Source organism: Ovis canadensis, chromosome 1 (assembly GCF_042477335.2).
Source record: "Ovis canadensis isolate MfBH-ARS-UI-01 breed Bighorn chromosome 1, ARS-UI_OviCan_v2, whole genome shotgun sequence".
In the NCBI taxonomy this organism is placed as follows: Eukaryota; Metazoa; Chordata; class Mammalia; order Artiodactyla; family Bovidae; genus Ovis; species Ovis canadensis.
Genome location: NC_091245.1, coordinates 71,130,760 through 71,148,434, shown reverse-complemented (window position 1 = coordinate 71,148,434; position 17,675 = coordinate 71,130,760). Strand labels below are relative to the sequence as shown.

Here is a 17,675-nt window from a genome sequence, read left to right as displayed (position 1 = left end):
TCTATGCATCAATACTGATATTAATTCTAAATTCAAGAATAAACTGCCATGATCAATAGGGGTGAATAACTACCAAGAGTCTATCTGAAAAATCACATATGTACTCAAAAGCAGTAAAAAATATTTTTTAATATAATCTTGCATTTTCTAATGATAGTGATGATGATCCAGGATCTCAGGAAAACAATGAAGATGTAAGAAATGTTTACCAAAGGTCTAGAAGAACTAAGGACAAACAAGCAGAGATGAACAATGCACTAGAAGGAATCAGTAACAGAGGCAGAAGAACAGGTAAGTGACCTGGAAGACAGAATGGTGGAAATCACTGCCACAAAACAGAATATAAAACAAAGAATGAAAAAAAAATGAAGACAGTCTAAGTTAATACACCAACATCTGCATTATACCAGTCCCACAAAAAGAGAGAGAAGGGACCCAAGAAAATATCTGGAGATATCAGCTGAAAACTTCCTCAATATGGGAAAGGAAATCGTCAACCAAGTCCAGGAAATGCAGAGTCCCAGGCAAAATAAACTCAAGGAGAAACACACCAGGACACACAATAATTAAACTGATAAAAATTAAAGACAAAGATAAAATATTAAAAGCAATAAGGGAAAAATGATAAATAATACTCAAGGGAACTCCCATCAGGTTATCAGCTGATTTCTCAACAGGAACTCTCCAAGCCAGAAGGGAATGGCATGATACATTAAAAGCGATGAGAGGGAAGAACCTACAACCAAGAATAATCTATCCAGCAAGACTCTCATTCAGATTTGATTGAGAAATCCAAAGTTTTCCAGAGAAGCAAAATTAAGAGAATTCAGCATCACCAAAACAACTTTACAACAAATACTAAAGGAACTTCTCTAGGCAGGAAACACAAAAGAAAAGATCTACAAAAAATAAACCCAAAACAATTAAGAAAATGGTAACAGGCCCTACGTAAAATAGGTAGCCAATGGGAATTTGCTGTATGGCTCAAGAAACTCAAACAGGGACTCTATCAACCTAGAGGGGTGGGGTGGGGAGGGAGATGGGAGGGAGGTTCAAAAGGGAGGGGATATATTTATACCTACGGCTGATTCATGTTGAGGTTTGAGAGAAAACAACAAAATTCTTTAAAGCAACTATCCTTCAATAAAAAAATTAATTGAAAAAAAGAAAACGGTAATAGGATCATGTGCTGTGCTGTGCTTAGTTGTTCAGTCGTGTCAGATACTTTGTGACACCATGGACTGTAGCCCGCCAGGCTCCTTTGTCCAAGAGGATTCTCCAGACAAGAATACTCGAGTGGGTTGTCATGCTCTCCTCCAGGGGATCTTCCCAATCCAGGGATCAAACCTGAGTCTCCCACATTACAGGTGGATCCTTTACCATCAGAGCCACCAGAGAAGCCCAACAGGATCATAGGATCCTGCTGCTGCTGCTGCTAAGTCGCTCCAGTCGTGTCCGACTCTGTGCGACCCCAGAGACGGCAGCCCACCAGGCTCCCCTGTCCCTGGGGTTCTCCAGGCAAGAACACTAGAGTGGGTTGCCATTTCCTTCTCCAATGCACGAAACTGAAACGTGAAAGTGAAGTTGCTCAGTCGTGTTCGACTCTTAGCAATCCCATGGACTGCAGCCCACCAGGCTCCTCCATCCATGGGATTTTCCAGGCAAGAGTACTGGAGTGGGGTGCCATTGCCCTCTCTGATTTTTTTTTCATATAAGATGATTAAATAATACATGAAGAAAAACATGAATCAAGAATCAACACCAGGGGACTTGCCTGGCAGTCCAGTGGTTAAGACTCTGTACTTCCAATGCAGGGGGCAGGGTTCAATCCCTGGTCAGGAATCTAAAATAATACATGCCATGGAGCCAAAAACTTTAAAAAAATAAACAAACAAAAAAAGAATCAACACCAAACAACCTCAGCTGTCAAGCATGCTGAAAACCACCATCACTATCATCATACCACCCCTTATACCTCTCCTAAAGACAGAAGTCTCGACATTTTTTAAGGTCACTCTGAAAACTTCAGGAACATATAAACAAAATTTTGCAAATAGCTTTGAAAGGTTCACGTAATACACAAACACAGGAATGAGAAAACCAGGCTTTCCTTCAGCTAATGTCTGATTTATCACTGTTACTTTCCCTTACTCACACTGTTTATCAGCTATATGAGGCCTATGACCAAAAAGAAAGTTTTAAATAATTTATCTACTGACCTCTAACTATGAAACAGGACAATTTAGTTCTCTTCCCCATCACCCACACCATCCATGCCTTGCCTACCATAACATGCACACATCTCTTATATTTCACCACTCCTATCTAATTAAAACATACTTTTGGTCACATCAAGATTCAGTACATACATTAACATGACTATGTAACTTAAGTCACAGCAGTTCTATAACTGGCTGTGTTTACTTTTACTCCCTTCAGTTCAGTTCAGTTGCTCAGTCGTGTCCGACTCCATGCGACCCCATGAATTGCAGCACGCCAGGGCTCCCTGTCCATCACCAACTCCAGGAGTTCACTCACACTCACGTCCATCAAGTCGGTGATGCCATCCAGCCATCTCATCCTCTGCCGGCCCCTTCTCCTGCCCTCAATCCCTCCCAGCATCAGAGTCTTTTCCAATGAGTCAACTCTTCGCATGAGGTGGCCAAAGTCCTGGAGTTTCAGCTTTAGCATCATTCCTTCCAAAGAACACCTAGAACTGATCTCCTTTAGAATGGACTGGTTGGATCTCCTTGCAGTCCAAGGGACTCTCAAGAGTCTTTCCCAACTGTGAAGAAAGCTGAGCGCCGAAGAATTGATGCTTTTGAACTGTGGTGTTGGAAAAGACTCAGGATCATACATAGTGATAATTACCTTAACTATAAATGGATTAAATGCACCAATCAAAAGACATAGACTGGATGGGCAGATGAGAACATGCGCACATATGCACTTCCACTTACCATACTACTCTATGCCCAAAACTGTATGTAATTATTTCATATTGTGAGGTTCATTATGTTTCCATTATGGCTTGCAACTGTAATCATTTCTTGTCTGGCTATTGACTATGAAAACTGATAAACATCTTTCAGTATTATGATTATGTAATTGTTATTTGCTTAATATCATTGTATCATGATTCGTCAACAGAAAAGAACAGAATTATGTATCACTAAAATTACCATTTAAAAGAAAAACTTGTATTTACTTTTTAAAATCCAGATGCACAACAGAATTATCTTGGAATTTTTTGAAAAATAAAAATGCCCAGGTATTGCCACTCTTCTCCAAAGTGCCAGATGTATTCCTAACCAACAGCTATGTTTAAAAGCAACTAAACTACATGATGATGGTCTTTTACTTTTATCTAGTTTGATTCATGTTTTCTATTTCATAGTCAATGCTCCCATTTCATTTAGCTTATGTTTTCCAATTTCTCTCTTTTTTGTTGTTGTTTCTCAAGCCATTATCAAGTGTAGTAGAAAAGTTTGTAACATATATATAGTATGTATAATATATATATTTTAAAAAAATTGTGAATTTTTGCCTAGCTAAATTTATGACACTTTGATTCTACTTGTTTGGGTTAGTATGAACAGAATGCTAGAGTTCTAATTTATATTCACTCAAATTTTGATATAGTGTCATATATTTTGGCATCTAGTATTACTGGTAAAAGTCCAGAAAATGTATTATCTTAGTGATTTATTTATTTATTTATTTATTTTTTCAAGTTCTAACACATTTCTTTTATTGTCTTCTTAGTTATTCATAAAAAAGGAAATATCAGCCAAAATTCACTGCTGCTAAGTCGCTTCAGTTGTGTCCAACTCTGTGCAACCCCATAGACGGCAGCCCACCAGGCTCCTCCGTCCCTGGAATTCTCCAGGCAAGAACATTGGAGTGGGTTGCCATTTCCTTCTCCAATTATCTTAGTGATTTAAAAAGAAAATTTGAATAAGGCTTGAAACTTCTAATCCAATTCTGAGAATATAAAGAAATACTATGTTATTTAAAAAAACACAGGAAATTAACAAGTGATACAGTATTATTAACTAAAGCACAGATGATGTTCAAATCTCACAAAATTATTTGTTTTCATACCTCATTCAAGACTCCACACTGTATTTAACTGCATTGAGCCACTTCAGCTACACACAACAAATGCTGGTAAATTCTCTTTTCATTTTCATTCAGTTACAAATATTTTCTAATTTTCCTTGTTATGGCTTCTTAGATACATCCATCATTTAAAAGTTGACATTAAGCTCCCAAATACATGGGATTTTTAAAAGTATCTTTAACATTAATTTCTCATTTTTATATTAATTTCTCATTAAATGCTTTCTCCTCTGCAATTACCCTCTGTTTTCTTCAGTCTAACTTTATTGAGGCTTTTTTTTTTTTTAATTGAGGCTTTTGATGTCTAAGTTGAAGCTCTCTCTTGGTAAATGTCACATTGCACTTGAAAATATATGGGTTATTTTCAAATATCTCTTGATATTGATTTCTAACATAATACCACAGTGATAACAGAACTGATGCTATGATTTCAATACCTTTAAACCATGAAATTTTTGAACCTTGTTTTATGTCTTTGGGTATGTTTCAGTGTCTCCTAGTTTACAATCTATGGGAACTTGCATATAACTTGTATCCTTCTGACGTGTGAAAATGTATAAATCTTAATTATGTTGAATTGGTTCACAGAGCGTTTCAGGTCTACTATATCCTTCTTCTCTGTATACTCATTATATTAATTTTTGAGAGTTTGATATTGAAACTCCAACTAAAAATCTTAATTTATCTACTTAACTATATGTAATCTTGTTCTGTATTTTCCAAATCTCCTGTAAATGAGCTATCATACTTTATAATTCAAAAAAAAAATTTTAAAACCCTCTAGAGTAAACATCATGATTCAACTGGCCAGGCCAAGATGGCAATATAGGCTCCTTTCATATCTCCTTCCATGTACAAATGATGAAATCTATAACTGTACAAGGAACAATTCCCTTTGAAAAAACTAGCTGAGAAACATCTACACATTGGGTGAATGAGAAAAGCCCACATCAAAACTAATAGGAAAGCTGAGCTTCACTTTTGCCATAAAGGCCATGCCAAGCACAGGCTATAAAATGGGAAGGAACACCTGGCTTCCAGTTTCTTCCTTAAGAGTAAAGGGCTTAGATCCCACATGTAGTGTTCCAACTTTTAAGACTTCCATGTGAGCAATGGGTTTTCAAAACACTTAGCTGTGAAAGCCAATGGGGCCTGCATCCCTGAGACCCACAAGATTATAGCAAACAAAGAAGCAGTTCTTAACATGCTTGCAAGGACGTACCATGGCTAACATCATAGAATTCAGTACAGAAGAAGCAAGCAAGATACGCCCATCTCCCAGACTTTCTCCAAAATAGGTCTATTTTCATACTTTAAAAGTCAGGCTTCTATTTTAGCATGCATCTGGGGTACCTGTGGTGCTGGAGAAGACTCTTGAGAGTCCCTTGGAAAGCAAGGAGATCAAATCAGTCAATCTTAAAGGAAATCAACCTTGAATACTCTCTGGAAGGACTGACGCTGAAGCTCCAGTACCTTGGTCACCTGATGTGAACAGCTGACTCACTGAAAAAGACCCTGAAGCTGGGAAAGAGTGAAGGCAGAAGAAGAGGGTGACACAAGATGAGACAGTTGGATGGCATCACTGATTCAATGGACACGAACTTGGGCAAACTCTGGGAGATGATGGGGGACAGGGAAGCCTGGTGTGCTGCAGTCCATGGGGTCACAAACAGACACGACTTTGTTACCAAACAACAAACAACAAGGGGCACCCGAAAGACCAGGGAGGACAGAAGACACTTTCTCTACCTTCTCCCTCAAGCCTGTTCCAAATTACAATTGTCTCCCTGGACTTTATGCCAGAAGTGTAACAAGGGACAAAGAAGGTCATTATATAATGCTAAAGGAGACAATCTAACTAAAGAATATAACATTTGTATATATTTTGCACCTAAAAAACATAGGAATACCCAAATATATAGAGTAAGTATTGACAGACCAGAGGGAGAAAGAGATAAGCATATATAAACATAAGGGACTTCAGTACCCTAGTTTCATCAATAGATAGATCATCTATACAAAAAATCATTATGAAAACACTGGACTTGAACTGTAAGTTAGACCAAATGGACTTAACAGTTACAGAACATTTCATCCAACACAGGGCAGGAGTGTACATATTCTTCTCAACTGAATATGGAACATTCTCCAGGATGGATCATATGTTAAGTCATAAAACAAGTCTTAATAAATTTTGGAAGATTAACAAAACAAAAACAAATTTAGGAAGATTAAAATTATATCAAGGACCTTCCAACCATAATGGTATAAAACCAGAAATTGATTACAAGAATAAAACTGGAAAACCCACAATTATGTGGAGATTAAACATGCGACGTAACTACCAACGCGTCAAAGAGTAAATCAACAGAAAAATAAAAAATTATCTTCAAACAAATTAAAATAGAAATATAGTAAACCAAAACTTATGGGACATAGCAAAAGCAGATGCAAGTGGGAAATCTATAGTGATAAACACTGTATTTATATAGTAAGAAACAAGACAGACACCAATAAAACAACCTAAATTTCTACCTTAAAGAAACAGAAAAGGAAGAACAAACTAAGCCCAAAGTTAGGTAAATGAATGAAATAAAGATCAGAGTGGAAATAAAGTAAAGATAGACTAAAAAGACAATATAAAATATTAATGAAACTAACAGCTGAGTTCTTAAAAAAGATAAACACAATAGACAAACCATTAGCAAGGCTTAATAAGAGAAAAAGAGAGAGAGAACTTAAATAAAATCAGAAATGAAAGAGATATTACAACTTGATACCAAAGAGATAAGGGATCTTAAGGGACTACTATGAATAATTATACACTAACAAATTGGTCAGCCAAGAAAAAAATAGTTAAGTCTTACAACCCACCAAGACCAAATAATAAAGAAACATAAAGTGAGATCTCAATAGACCAATTACCAGTAAGGAAGCTTGATCAGTAATAATAATTTTAAAAAACCTCCCAAAACTGATTCACTTTGCTGTACATCAGAAACTAAAACACTGTAAAACAATATATTCCAGTATCAATAAAAAGTATTTTAAATTAAATATTTAAAAGAAATAACAGCAAGTTGAATTGAATAATACATTAAAAGAATCATATACCATGATCAAGTGAGAGATTAGTTCCAGGGACGTAAGGATGGTTCATTATCTGCAAATTAATGTGATACCACATTAATAAAAAGAAGATAAAAATTATACGATCATCTCAATAGATGGAGAAAAAGCATTTGACAAAATTCAATATTCATTCATGATGAAAATGCACAACACAACAAGTGGATACAGGGGGAATGTACACCAAAATAATAAAGGTTATATATAACAAGTCCACAGTTAACATAACCCTAAAGAGTGAAAAACTGAAAGCGTTTCCTTTAACATCAGGAACAAAACAAGGAGGCTCACTCACCATTTCTATTCAACATAATATTGGGAGTAGGAGCCAGAGAAATCAGGAGGAAAAAAAGGAATAAAAGGAATCCAAATTGGAAAGGAAGATGTGAAACTGTAACTGTTTGCAAATGACATGATATTATATATAGAAAACCCTAAAGACTCCACCAAAAAACTGTTTAAAACTGTTTTTGAACTAGTAAATGAATTTGGCAAACAGAAGGATACAAAATCAGTATATAAAAATCTGCTGTATTTCTATATATTAATAATGAACTATCAGAAAGATAAATTAGTAAAATAATTCCAATTACAATTTTATCAAAAAGAATAAAATGCCTAGGAATACATTTAACCAAGGAGGTGAAAGACCTGTACACTGAAAACTGTAAGACACTGATGAAAGGAAGTGAAGATACAAATACATGGAAAGATATGTTGTGCTCACAAACTAGTTGGAAGAAAAAATATTGTGAAAATGTCCTTACTATCCTAAGTAATGTAGATTCAATTCAACCCCTATCAAAATTTCAACAGTATTTTTCACAGCTATAGAACAAGCTATCCTAAAATTTGAATGGAACCACAAAAGACTAAATAGTTAAAGCAATTTTAAGAAATAACAAAGTTGGAAACATCATATTTCCTGATTTCAAACAATATTACAAAGCTATAGTAACTAAAATAAGAACACTATGGTACACAGTAGTATAGAAATGGACACACAGATAAATGGAACAGAATAGATAGCCTAGAAATAAACCTATGCATGTATAGCCAGTTAATTTATGACAAAGGAACTAAGAACATACAATTGGGAAAGAAAAATTATCTTCAATGAATCATGCTGGGAAAACCAGAGAGCCAGATGCAAGGCTGGACCCTAGTCCTACACCATACACAAAAATCAATTCAAACTGAGAGTGAAGAAAAAATAAAGAGTAAGCATCTTGATATTGGGCATGGCAATGATTTTTTGGATTTGATAACAAAAGTAAAGGCAACAAAAGCAAAAACAGAAAAGAGGGACTATACAAACTAAAAAGTTCTTGCACAGCAATGGAAACCAGTAAAAAGGCAACATAAAAATGGGAGAAAATGTCTGCAAATCATTTATCTGATAAAGAGTTAACAGCTGAACTACATAAAGAACTCATATAATTTAATAGCAAAGAAACAAACCATTCAGTTTTTAAAAGGTAGAGGAATTGAATATACATTTTTTCAAAGAAGATATACAAAGGGCCAATAAGTACATGAAAAGGTACTCAATATCACTAATCATCTGGGAAATGCATATCAAAATCAAATGAGATATCACCTTATACCCACCAGAATGGCTATCATTAAAAAGACAAGAAATGAGTGTTGGCAAGGGTATGGAGAAAAGGGAGGCTGTGTTTACTGTTGGTAGGCAAGCTACCTAGTACAAGTACTAAGGGAAACAGCATGGAGTTTCTTCCAAAAATGAAAAATAGAAGTATCATATGACCCAGCAACACTACTTCTGGGTATATATTAAAAGGGAATGAAAATAGGTTATCAAATGCACTCCTGTGTTCATTTCAACACTATTCACAATTAGCTCAGATAAGGAAAAAAGTACCCATTGATGAATGGATAAAGAAGGTACGGTAAATACATATACAATGGAATATACAATACGGCTTTTGGAACAACATCAGTGGACCTTTAGGTGAAATAAAACAGAGAAAGACAAATACTGCATGATATTACTTGAATGTGGAATCTTAAAAAAAAAAAAAAAGCCAAACTCATAGAAATAGCAGGAGAGTGGTTGCCAGAGATGAGGAGACTGGGGAGGTGAGCAAAATAGGTTGCTCAAAGGGTACAGCTTTTCAGGTATAAGATGACTGAGGGTTTAATGTATAATATGATGACTATAGTTGATAAAACCAGTGTATAAATGAAACTTACTAAAAAAGTAGAACTTAAATGTTCTCATCAAAAAAAAAGTTTTTTTAAAGTTCATGTTTGAACATAATTATGTCTCTTAAGCCAATATGATACATTTCTTATTAATAATCTCCAAATTCAGTATCTTCTAAATAAAGGGCCTTTTATTCAAAAGGTCAATTTTTGGTTATTAAGTGTTCTACAAACTCCAGGAATTCTGATTATGGGGAAATCAGTCATAAATTTACTTCATTATAGTTCTGCTTTATGTATTTTATATGTTCACTTACCTTAATAAGTAATGCTTCATTTGTAGCTTCAATTACTTCATTCCTATCTTGGACTTGCTGATGCAAACTGCTTACAGTGTCCTGAGCTTCTTCTAATTCTAGTTTTGCTTTCTCTAATTGTTCATTTAATTGCTGAACAGAAGTCTTTTGAGAATCAACAGAAATCTTCCACTTTGCATGGTTTTCCTGATGTGAAATCATCTACACAGCCCCCAAATTGAAAAGGAATGGAAGAAAGAAAATAGGATGAAGTTGGTTTCAATAACATTCTAATAAAGCAAATTGTTTATAGTTACAAACATGATTTCTCAACAAACAACATATTAGAGGGAAAATAGTCTTAAATTTACTTAAGAACAGTTAAGTACAATGGACTACTTTCGGATACTAATTTGAAGAAATCAGCTATAAAGACATTTTTGAGGAAGACATAATTGAGGAAATCTGAACAATGACTACACGTTTGATGATATCAAGGAATTACAGTCAAATTATAAGTATGAAAATGGCATTGTGGTTATATTTTTTAAATAGTTCTTGTCTTTCAGATATATTTATTGAAATGCTTATTGATGAAACAATCATGTTTTGGATTTCCTTCCCTCAAAATTACAGGGTATGTGAGAGAGGGAAAAAAGAGAAATGAGGTTAAAGATATGATGATCATACTTCCTAGTTTACCTACAATCATCTACGTTTTATGCTTAGTGTTCTGGTGTAATTAATAACAGCACTCTTCTTCATTCTCAAAAGTATTTCCTTTTATATAAAATAAATAGTCAACATACTTACAGATTAAGTAAAATTGGCCATGAGTGGGCTTCTTGGTAAAGAACTGCCTGCAAGGCAGGAGACCCTGGTTCGATTCCTGGGTCAGGAAGATCCCCTGGAGAAGGAAATGGCAACCCACCCCAGTGTTTTTGCCTGGAGAATCCCATGGACAGAGGAACCTGGCACGCTACATACAGTCCATGGGGTTGCAAGACTCAGACATGAGTTGAAAATTACTGAAGCTGAGCAATATATAGGAAAGAAATAAGGGAAAATAACAGAATGGGAAAGACCAGAGATCTCTTCAAGAAAATCTGAGATACCAAGGGAACATTTCACATAAAGATAGGCACAATAAAGGACAGAAACAGTAGGGACTAAACAGAAGCAGAAGATATTAAGAGACACAAGATTACAGAAGCACTATACAAAAAAGATGATGAGATGACGAGATGGTTGGATGGCATCACTGACTCAATGGACATGAGTCTGAGCAAGCTCTGGGAAATGGTGATGACAGGGAGGCCTGGAATGCTGCAGTCCTTGGGGTTGCAGAGTCAGACATGACTGAGAGACAGAACAACAAATACAAAGAACTTAATGATCCAGATAACCATGACAGTGTGATCACTCACCTAGAGCAGATATCCTGGAGAGTGAAGTTAAGTGGGCTTTCATGAGGTCGCTAAGAGTCGGACACGACTGAGCGACTTCACTTTCACTTTTCACTTTCATGCATTGGAGAAGGAAATGGCAACCCACTCCAGTGTTCTTGTCTGGAGAATCCCAGGTACAGAGGAGCCTGGTAGGAGGCCATCTATGGGGTCTCACAGAGTTGGACACGACTGAAGCAACTTAGCAGCAGCAGCAGGAAGCATCAAGACAAACAAAGCTAGTGGAGGTGATGAAATTCCAGCTTAACTATTTCAAAACCTAAAAGATGATGCTGTGAAAGTGCCGAACTCAATATGCCAGCAAATTTGGAAAACTCAGCAGTGGCCATAATATTGAATAGTCATTTTCCATTCCAATCCAAAAGAAAGGCAATGCCAGAGAATGTTCAAACTACAGTACAATTATGCTCATTTCACATGCGAGCAAGGTAATGTTCAAAACCCTTCAAGCTAGGCTTCAACAATACATGCACCAAGAACTTCCAGATGTACAAGCTGGATTTAGAAAAGGCAATCAGAGATCAAATTGCCAACATCCATTGGATCACAGAAAAAGCAAGGGAATGCCAAAAAAACATTTCCTTCTGCTTCATTGACTATGAAAAAGCCTTTGACTATGTAGATCACAACAAACTGTGGAAAATTCTTAAAGAGATGGGAATACCAGACCACTTTACCTGCCTCCTATGAAACCTGTATGCAGGTCAAGAAGCAACTGTTAGAACCAGACATGGAAAGGAGTATGTCAAGGCTGCATACTGTCACCCTGCTTATTTAACTTACTCTTGCCTGGAAAATCCCATGGACGGAGGAGCCTGGTAGGCTGCAGTCCATGGGGTCGCTGGGAGTTGGACACGACTCCGTGACTTCACTTTCACTTTTCATTTTCATGCACTGGAGAAGGAAATGGCAACCCATTCCAGTGTTCTTGCTTGGAGAATCCCAGGGACGGCGGAGCCTGGTGGGCTGCCGTCTATGGGGTCGCACAGAGTCGGACACGACTGAAGCAACTTAGCAGAATACATCATGCAAAATGCCGGGCTGGATGAATCATAAGTTGGAATCAAGAATGCTGGGAGAAATATCAATAACCTTAGATATGCAGATGACATCACCCTTATGGCAGAAAGCAAAGAGGAATTGAAGAGCCTCTTGATGAAAGCTAGCTTAAAACTCAACATTCAGAAAATGAAAATCATGGCATCTGGTTGCATCACTTCATGGAAAGTAGATGGGGAAACAATGGGAAGAGTGACAAACTTTATTTTCTTGGGCTCCAAAATCACTGTCGATGGTGACTGCAGCCATTGAATTAAGCAATCCCACTGCTAGGCATACACACCAAGGAAACCAGAATTGAAAGAGATACATGTACCCCAATGTTCATTGCAGCACTGTTTATAATAGCCAGGACATGGAAACAACCTAGATGTCCATCAGCAGATGAATGGATAAGAAAGCTGTGGTACATATACACAATGGAGTATTACTCAGCCGTTAAAAAGAATACATTTGAATCAGTTCTGATGAGATGGATGAAACTGGAGCCGATTATACAGAGTGAAGTAAGCCAGAAAGAAATACACCAATACAGTATACTAACACATAGATATGGAATTTAGAAAGATGGTAATGATGACCCTGTATTCAAGACAGCAAAAGAGACACAGATGTGTAGAACGGACTTTTGGACTCTGAGGGAAAGGGAGAGGGTGGGATGATTTGGGAGAATGGCATTGAAACATGTATACTATCATGTAAGAAACGAACTGCCAGTCTATGTTTGATGCAGGATGCAGGATGCTTGGGGCTGGTGCACGGGGAAGATCCAGAGAGATGATATGGGGTGGGAGGTGGGAGGGGGGGTTCATGTTTGGGAACTCATGCACACCCGTGGTGGATTCATGTCAATGTATGGCAAAACCAATACAGTATTGTAAAGTAAAATAAAGTAAAAATAAAAAAATTTAAAAAATAAAATAAAAATAAAAGACACTTGCTCTTTGGAAGAAAAGCTATGACAAATCTAGATACAGTATTAAAAAGCAGAGACATTACTTTGCCTACAAAAGTCTGCATAGTCAGAGCTTGGTTTTTCCAGTTGTCATGTATGGATGTGAGAGCTGGACAATAAAAAAGGGTTGAACAGCAAAGAATTGATATCCTTGAACTGTGCTGCTAGAAAAAACTCTCAAGAGTCCCTTGGACAACAAGGAGATCAAACCAGTCAATCTTGGAGGAAATCAACCCTGTATATACACTGGAAGGACTGATGCTGAAACTGAAACTCCAATACTTGGGCCACCTGATGCAAAGAGCCCATTCATTGGAAATGACCCTGATGCTGGGAAAGATTGAAGGCAGGAGGAGAAGGGGACGACAGAGGATGAGATGGTTGGATGGCATCATTGACTCAATAGACATGAGTGTGAGCAAACTCCGGGAGATGGTGAAGGACAGGGAAGCGTGGTGTGCTACAGTCCATGCGGTAGCAGAGTAGGACATGACTGAGCGACTGACATAATAACAATATGTACGAAAATTTATACCATTCTACTTCTGAATATGTTAAAAATTTTCCATAATAAAGTTTTTGAAAATCTCATTTTATTGAGAAAATCAGCTTTGCAATTGAGTTTCTTGACAATTCTAAACCTGTATTTTAAAAATTAGTTAAAAATTATCAATCCCTTTTCCTATTTAATAACATACTTTCATTTTATATTCAAACAACATACACACTTTAAAAACATCTTTCTTAAGAACAACCAAACAAACCTATTTATATATTTTAACCTGCAAGTATTTATTTTAATTACTCCTATTTGAAGGTTCTTTTTCTGGAAAATTTTATTATCCATTTTATTATCCACTCTTTTCATTCCTTAAAGGTTCCCACAGGTTTGGGCAAATTCATATTATCCTCATGACTATGTTTTCGAGCGACTCTAGGTATGTTAGCAGATTCATTCTCAATCTATTTCACAAGAGCTCTGTAACCCTCAATAATGTTGCAACCAATAGCATGCTGTAACTTGTGCAAATGGACAGGGAAAAGGGTTTCCAGGCACTGGTCAGCTTCTTCCAAATGTTTTGGAACCTTGCAGAGACAGAAACTGGTTCTAGGAGCTTTACTATCAAGCCATACAAAAATACTTCACAGTAGCCTTTAAGTCATTTGCCATATTCTTCACTGATAACTTTGGTGTTTCCTAGAGATCCAATGCACTGTATATAAATACTGCATTTCTCTGGGAGGGGGTCTTTCTGTAAGGATCATTGAAAAACTATTCAAAAGTCTTGGGAAGCCTCAGGATGGGAGGTGATCCAATCCGATCACGAATATAAGGTAATGGGTCCAAAGGACTCACTGTCTGGCTGGAAGATCTCATTTATCAAAAGCTGTTCCACAAGCATCTAATTTATACTGTGACACAAGTGCTGGTCTCTTTGAGTGCCATTTTTACTGTCTGCTTATGAGTGCCATACTGTTTGCATAATGACAGGTCTCTTTCATTCACATCATGTTCCTATGTAGAGCTTTCAACCTTCTGTACCACCACGAGAGTTAACTGGACCTATATGTCTGGGGTCTAACCAGAAAAGCATTGTGCTGGGTGCCTTCATCCCCAACAGCCTCAAAGCCACCAGTGGTAGCCCCTGAGAAAGTGTCCATATTAGGTATTTTCATATGCTACATATAAAATATTAATACCAGATATTAAACAGCAATACTAGAACCAATTTTTACAATTCATTTTTTGTACTATCTGCTTATAAATAATTTTAAGAGGCTTATAAAACTAAAAGTAAAAAATTGGATAATTAAAATAAAAGTAGAAATATAGACCATGTAAAAAAAGTTTATTGAGTTGCTGCTGGCAAATATTTGAGATGGACCAATTATTACCGAAGGTCACCAAGTTGACCAGCTAATATTAAATAATTATGCTGAACTCATCAGCATTCACATTTGTCTCCAAAGACTAAAGGTTGTAATCTCTTGGCCTTAGGACTGGATTGAGCACGCAAATGTGTTTTGTTTGGCAGACACAATGTTTTCAAAGAGATTTCACTTTAAATGCATTTAAGCAAGACATGTTGACCAAAAACGCAATTCCTCAAAAAGATGTTAACCAAACTCCCTCAAAATGAGTTTAATATAAATGTCTTTGAAATGGTTAGACAGCATCACTGACTCAATGGACATGAATCTGAGCAAATTCCGGGAGATAGTGGAGGACAGAGGAGCCTGGTGTGAGGCAATCCATGGGGTTACAAAGCTTCGGACGTGACTTAGTGACTAAACAACATTCGCAACAAGCACCATCCAGAAAAATGCTTTATTAGAACACTTCATAAGGAAATTTAAATTTGAATATCTTCAAATACAGTTTTAAAAAAGACAAGAAATGCTATTCTAATTGATAACACTGTCCATCTCTGTAAAGGCTCAGGACATACTGATAAAGAGCAAATTATCGTATTGCTGCTCTAACTTATGATCAGAGCAAACCTTGAAAATTACCACACATTAATAGACTGACATCACATGAAACTGTTTATGTTGGTTATTAAATACCTCCAGGTAGTTTTGGCAAGCGTTACTTTATAAAAAGTTATGACAATGATAATGATGTGCCAGGCTCTGGTGTAAGAACATTAACTACATTAATTCATTTAATCCTCCACACAGTTCTATGAAATAGCATTATTATATCCATTTTAGTCAGAGATGTTAAGTTAGTTGCCTAAGGTTACGTAAGTACCAAGTAATGAACTGAGATTTAGAACCAGTATGCCTGGCTTAAGAATTCAAGCTCTTAACCCATAGAGAATTAGTACACTGGAGTATGAAGCGAAAATAATATGTTCAGCCTACCAGAAATGAAAAGACTAATGTATTTCTCTATAATAAACATTTAAAAGCTAGATTTATACTTTGTTCAGATAGATCAACACACTTTAGCAGGGAGTAATGGAACAAATTAAATTTTTCTTTACCTCTAGATGATATGCTTCTTTGAGAGATTCTACTTCTGTTGACAATTTCTTGATTTCTGCTTGCATTCTTGCTTCTAGCTGAGTTTCACGTACTTGAGAAGCCCCCAATTCTTCAGCTAAATATTTTCCATGAGCTTCCTTGAAAATGAAATATTAAGTAAAGGTTACACTACTTGTTTATTTGGTTATTGTCACTAAATCAACATACTTATGGAAGTACTTCAATCTTTTGTAATACTGTATGAACACTCATACACAGTTACCTTATTAAATGTACACTTTAAAAAGTGTAATAATCTAGAATTTAATCTAGATATTTAAGAGAGTACTAATGGGAAAGTATCAGTATATTATTATCATAAGTTCACTAATCAATGCTTTTTGTAAAATAAACTAATAACCACAGAACACTGAACTTTAGCAGATAGCAGTCTCCTCTTTAGACATGCCTAGGTATTTCTGCTCACCATATGTGCTGTTTGCTTATCCACAGTTGTGCATTTATCAAACATATCTATGACAGCTGTGTTTACGACTATAATTATGTAATTTTATTATACATTATGAATACAGATGAAATGCACAGGCAAAAGGGATGTTTTTATATGAAAACTAAGTTATATGCTTTGAGACAATTCAACAAGTGAGTCACAAATGTTTGCTACCTAATTAGTTGTAAAATATTGTGGGAAGTCTCTTTATAAGAGATGCTATCCTCTGACTGATTTATGAATGTCTCTTAACTCTTAAAAAACCAAACTGGAAGCTATAGATGATGGCATTTGAGTGTGGTTTATTCAAGAAAAACTAGGTGGAATGCAATCAAGTGACCCTACACATATACAAAGAGCCAAGATTTGGTCTCACATTAAAAGGTTAACAAATGACTGTAAATTTAGAGTTTGGGGTTAAAATGTAATATTTAAACTATCATTCTTAATAATTCTCTACTTTCAATCAGTTATTTGATTAACTGAGCTTGGTTTATCAGATAAAATCAATTATACTACATTTAGATATCACTGATAAGGACAGAAATGACAGCTTCCCTTCCCCTAGTAGACTCCCAAGTACCTGACATAATCTAATAAAAATTCCCTATATATTTTTTTATTAGTCTAACCATCCAGAAATGTGAATAAAAATGCCATCAAGTTAACCAAAAGTAAATGTAAAAACACTTTCATTCAAAATCCATACTGAATTAGAACCATAGTAGAAAGCAGAAAAATCACAAGAACTTTTGTAGAATATCAATAAATACATTTTTCTCAAAGTCTAAGTAATTAAGCCAAGCATGTTAATCTAAATATTTTTAAGGCAAGTTGTTAATTTTCTATATAATACTAGGAAAATACAATTTATATTAGTAGTCTTGCTATTTAAAAGCATTTTTCCTCCCCAAGATTCTAGACTGCAGGTTTCTAACAGTTATAAATCTAGATCGTTTTCATCTATAAATGGCTACAAATGTAAAACTTTTTACTTA

The 17,675-nt window shown here is 35.9% G+C and overlaps 1 protein-coding gene across 6 annotated transcripts in view; it reads right to left on the bottom strand.

The window, feature by feature from the left end:
• The window catches only part of CCDC18 (coiled-coil domain containing 18), a 116,680-nt gene that overhangs the window by 12,706 nt on the left and 86,299 nt on the right, over window positions 1-17,675 (bottom strand). For all 6 annotated transcript variants that reach the window (XM_069597994.1, XM_069597992.1, XM_069597997.1 and 3 more), the window contains 2 exons: window positions 16,187-16,324; window positions 9,738-9,938 (listed from right to left, as the gene is read on the bottom strand). In XM_069597994.1, coding sequence (XP_069454095.1) covers window positions 9,738-9,938; window positions 16,187-16,324 — 339 coding nt within the window. The remainder of the gene's footprint in view (window positions 1-9,737; window positions 9,939-16,186; window positions 16,325-17,675) is intronic.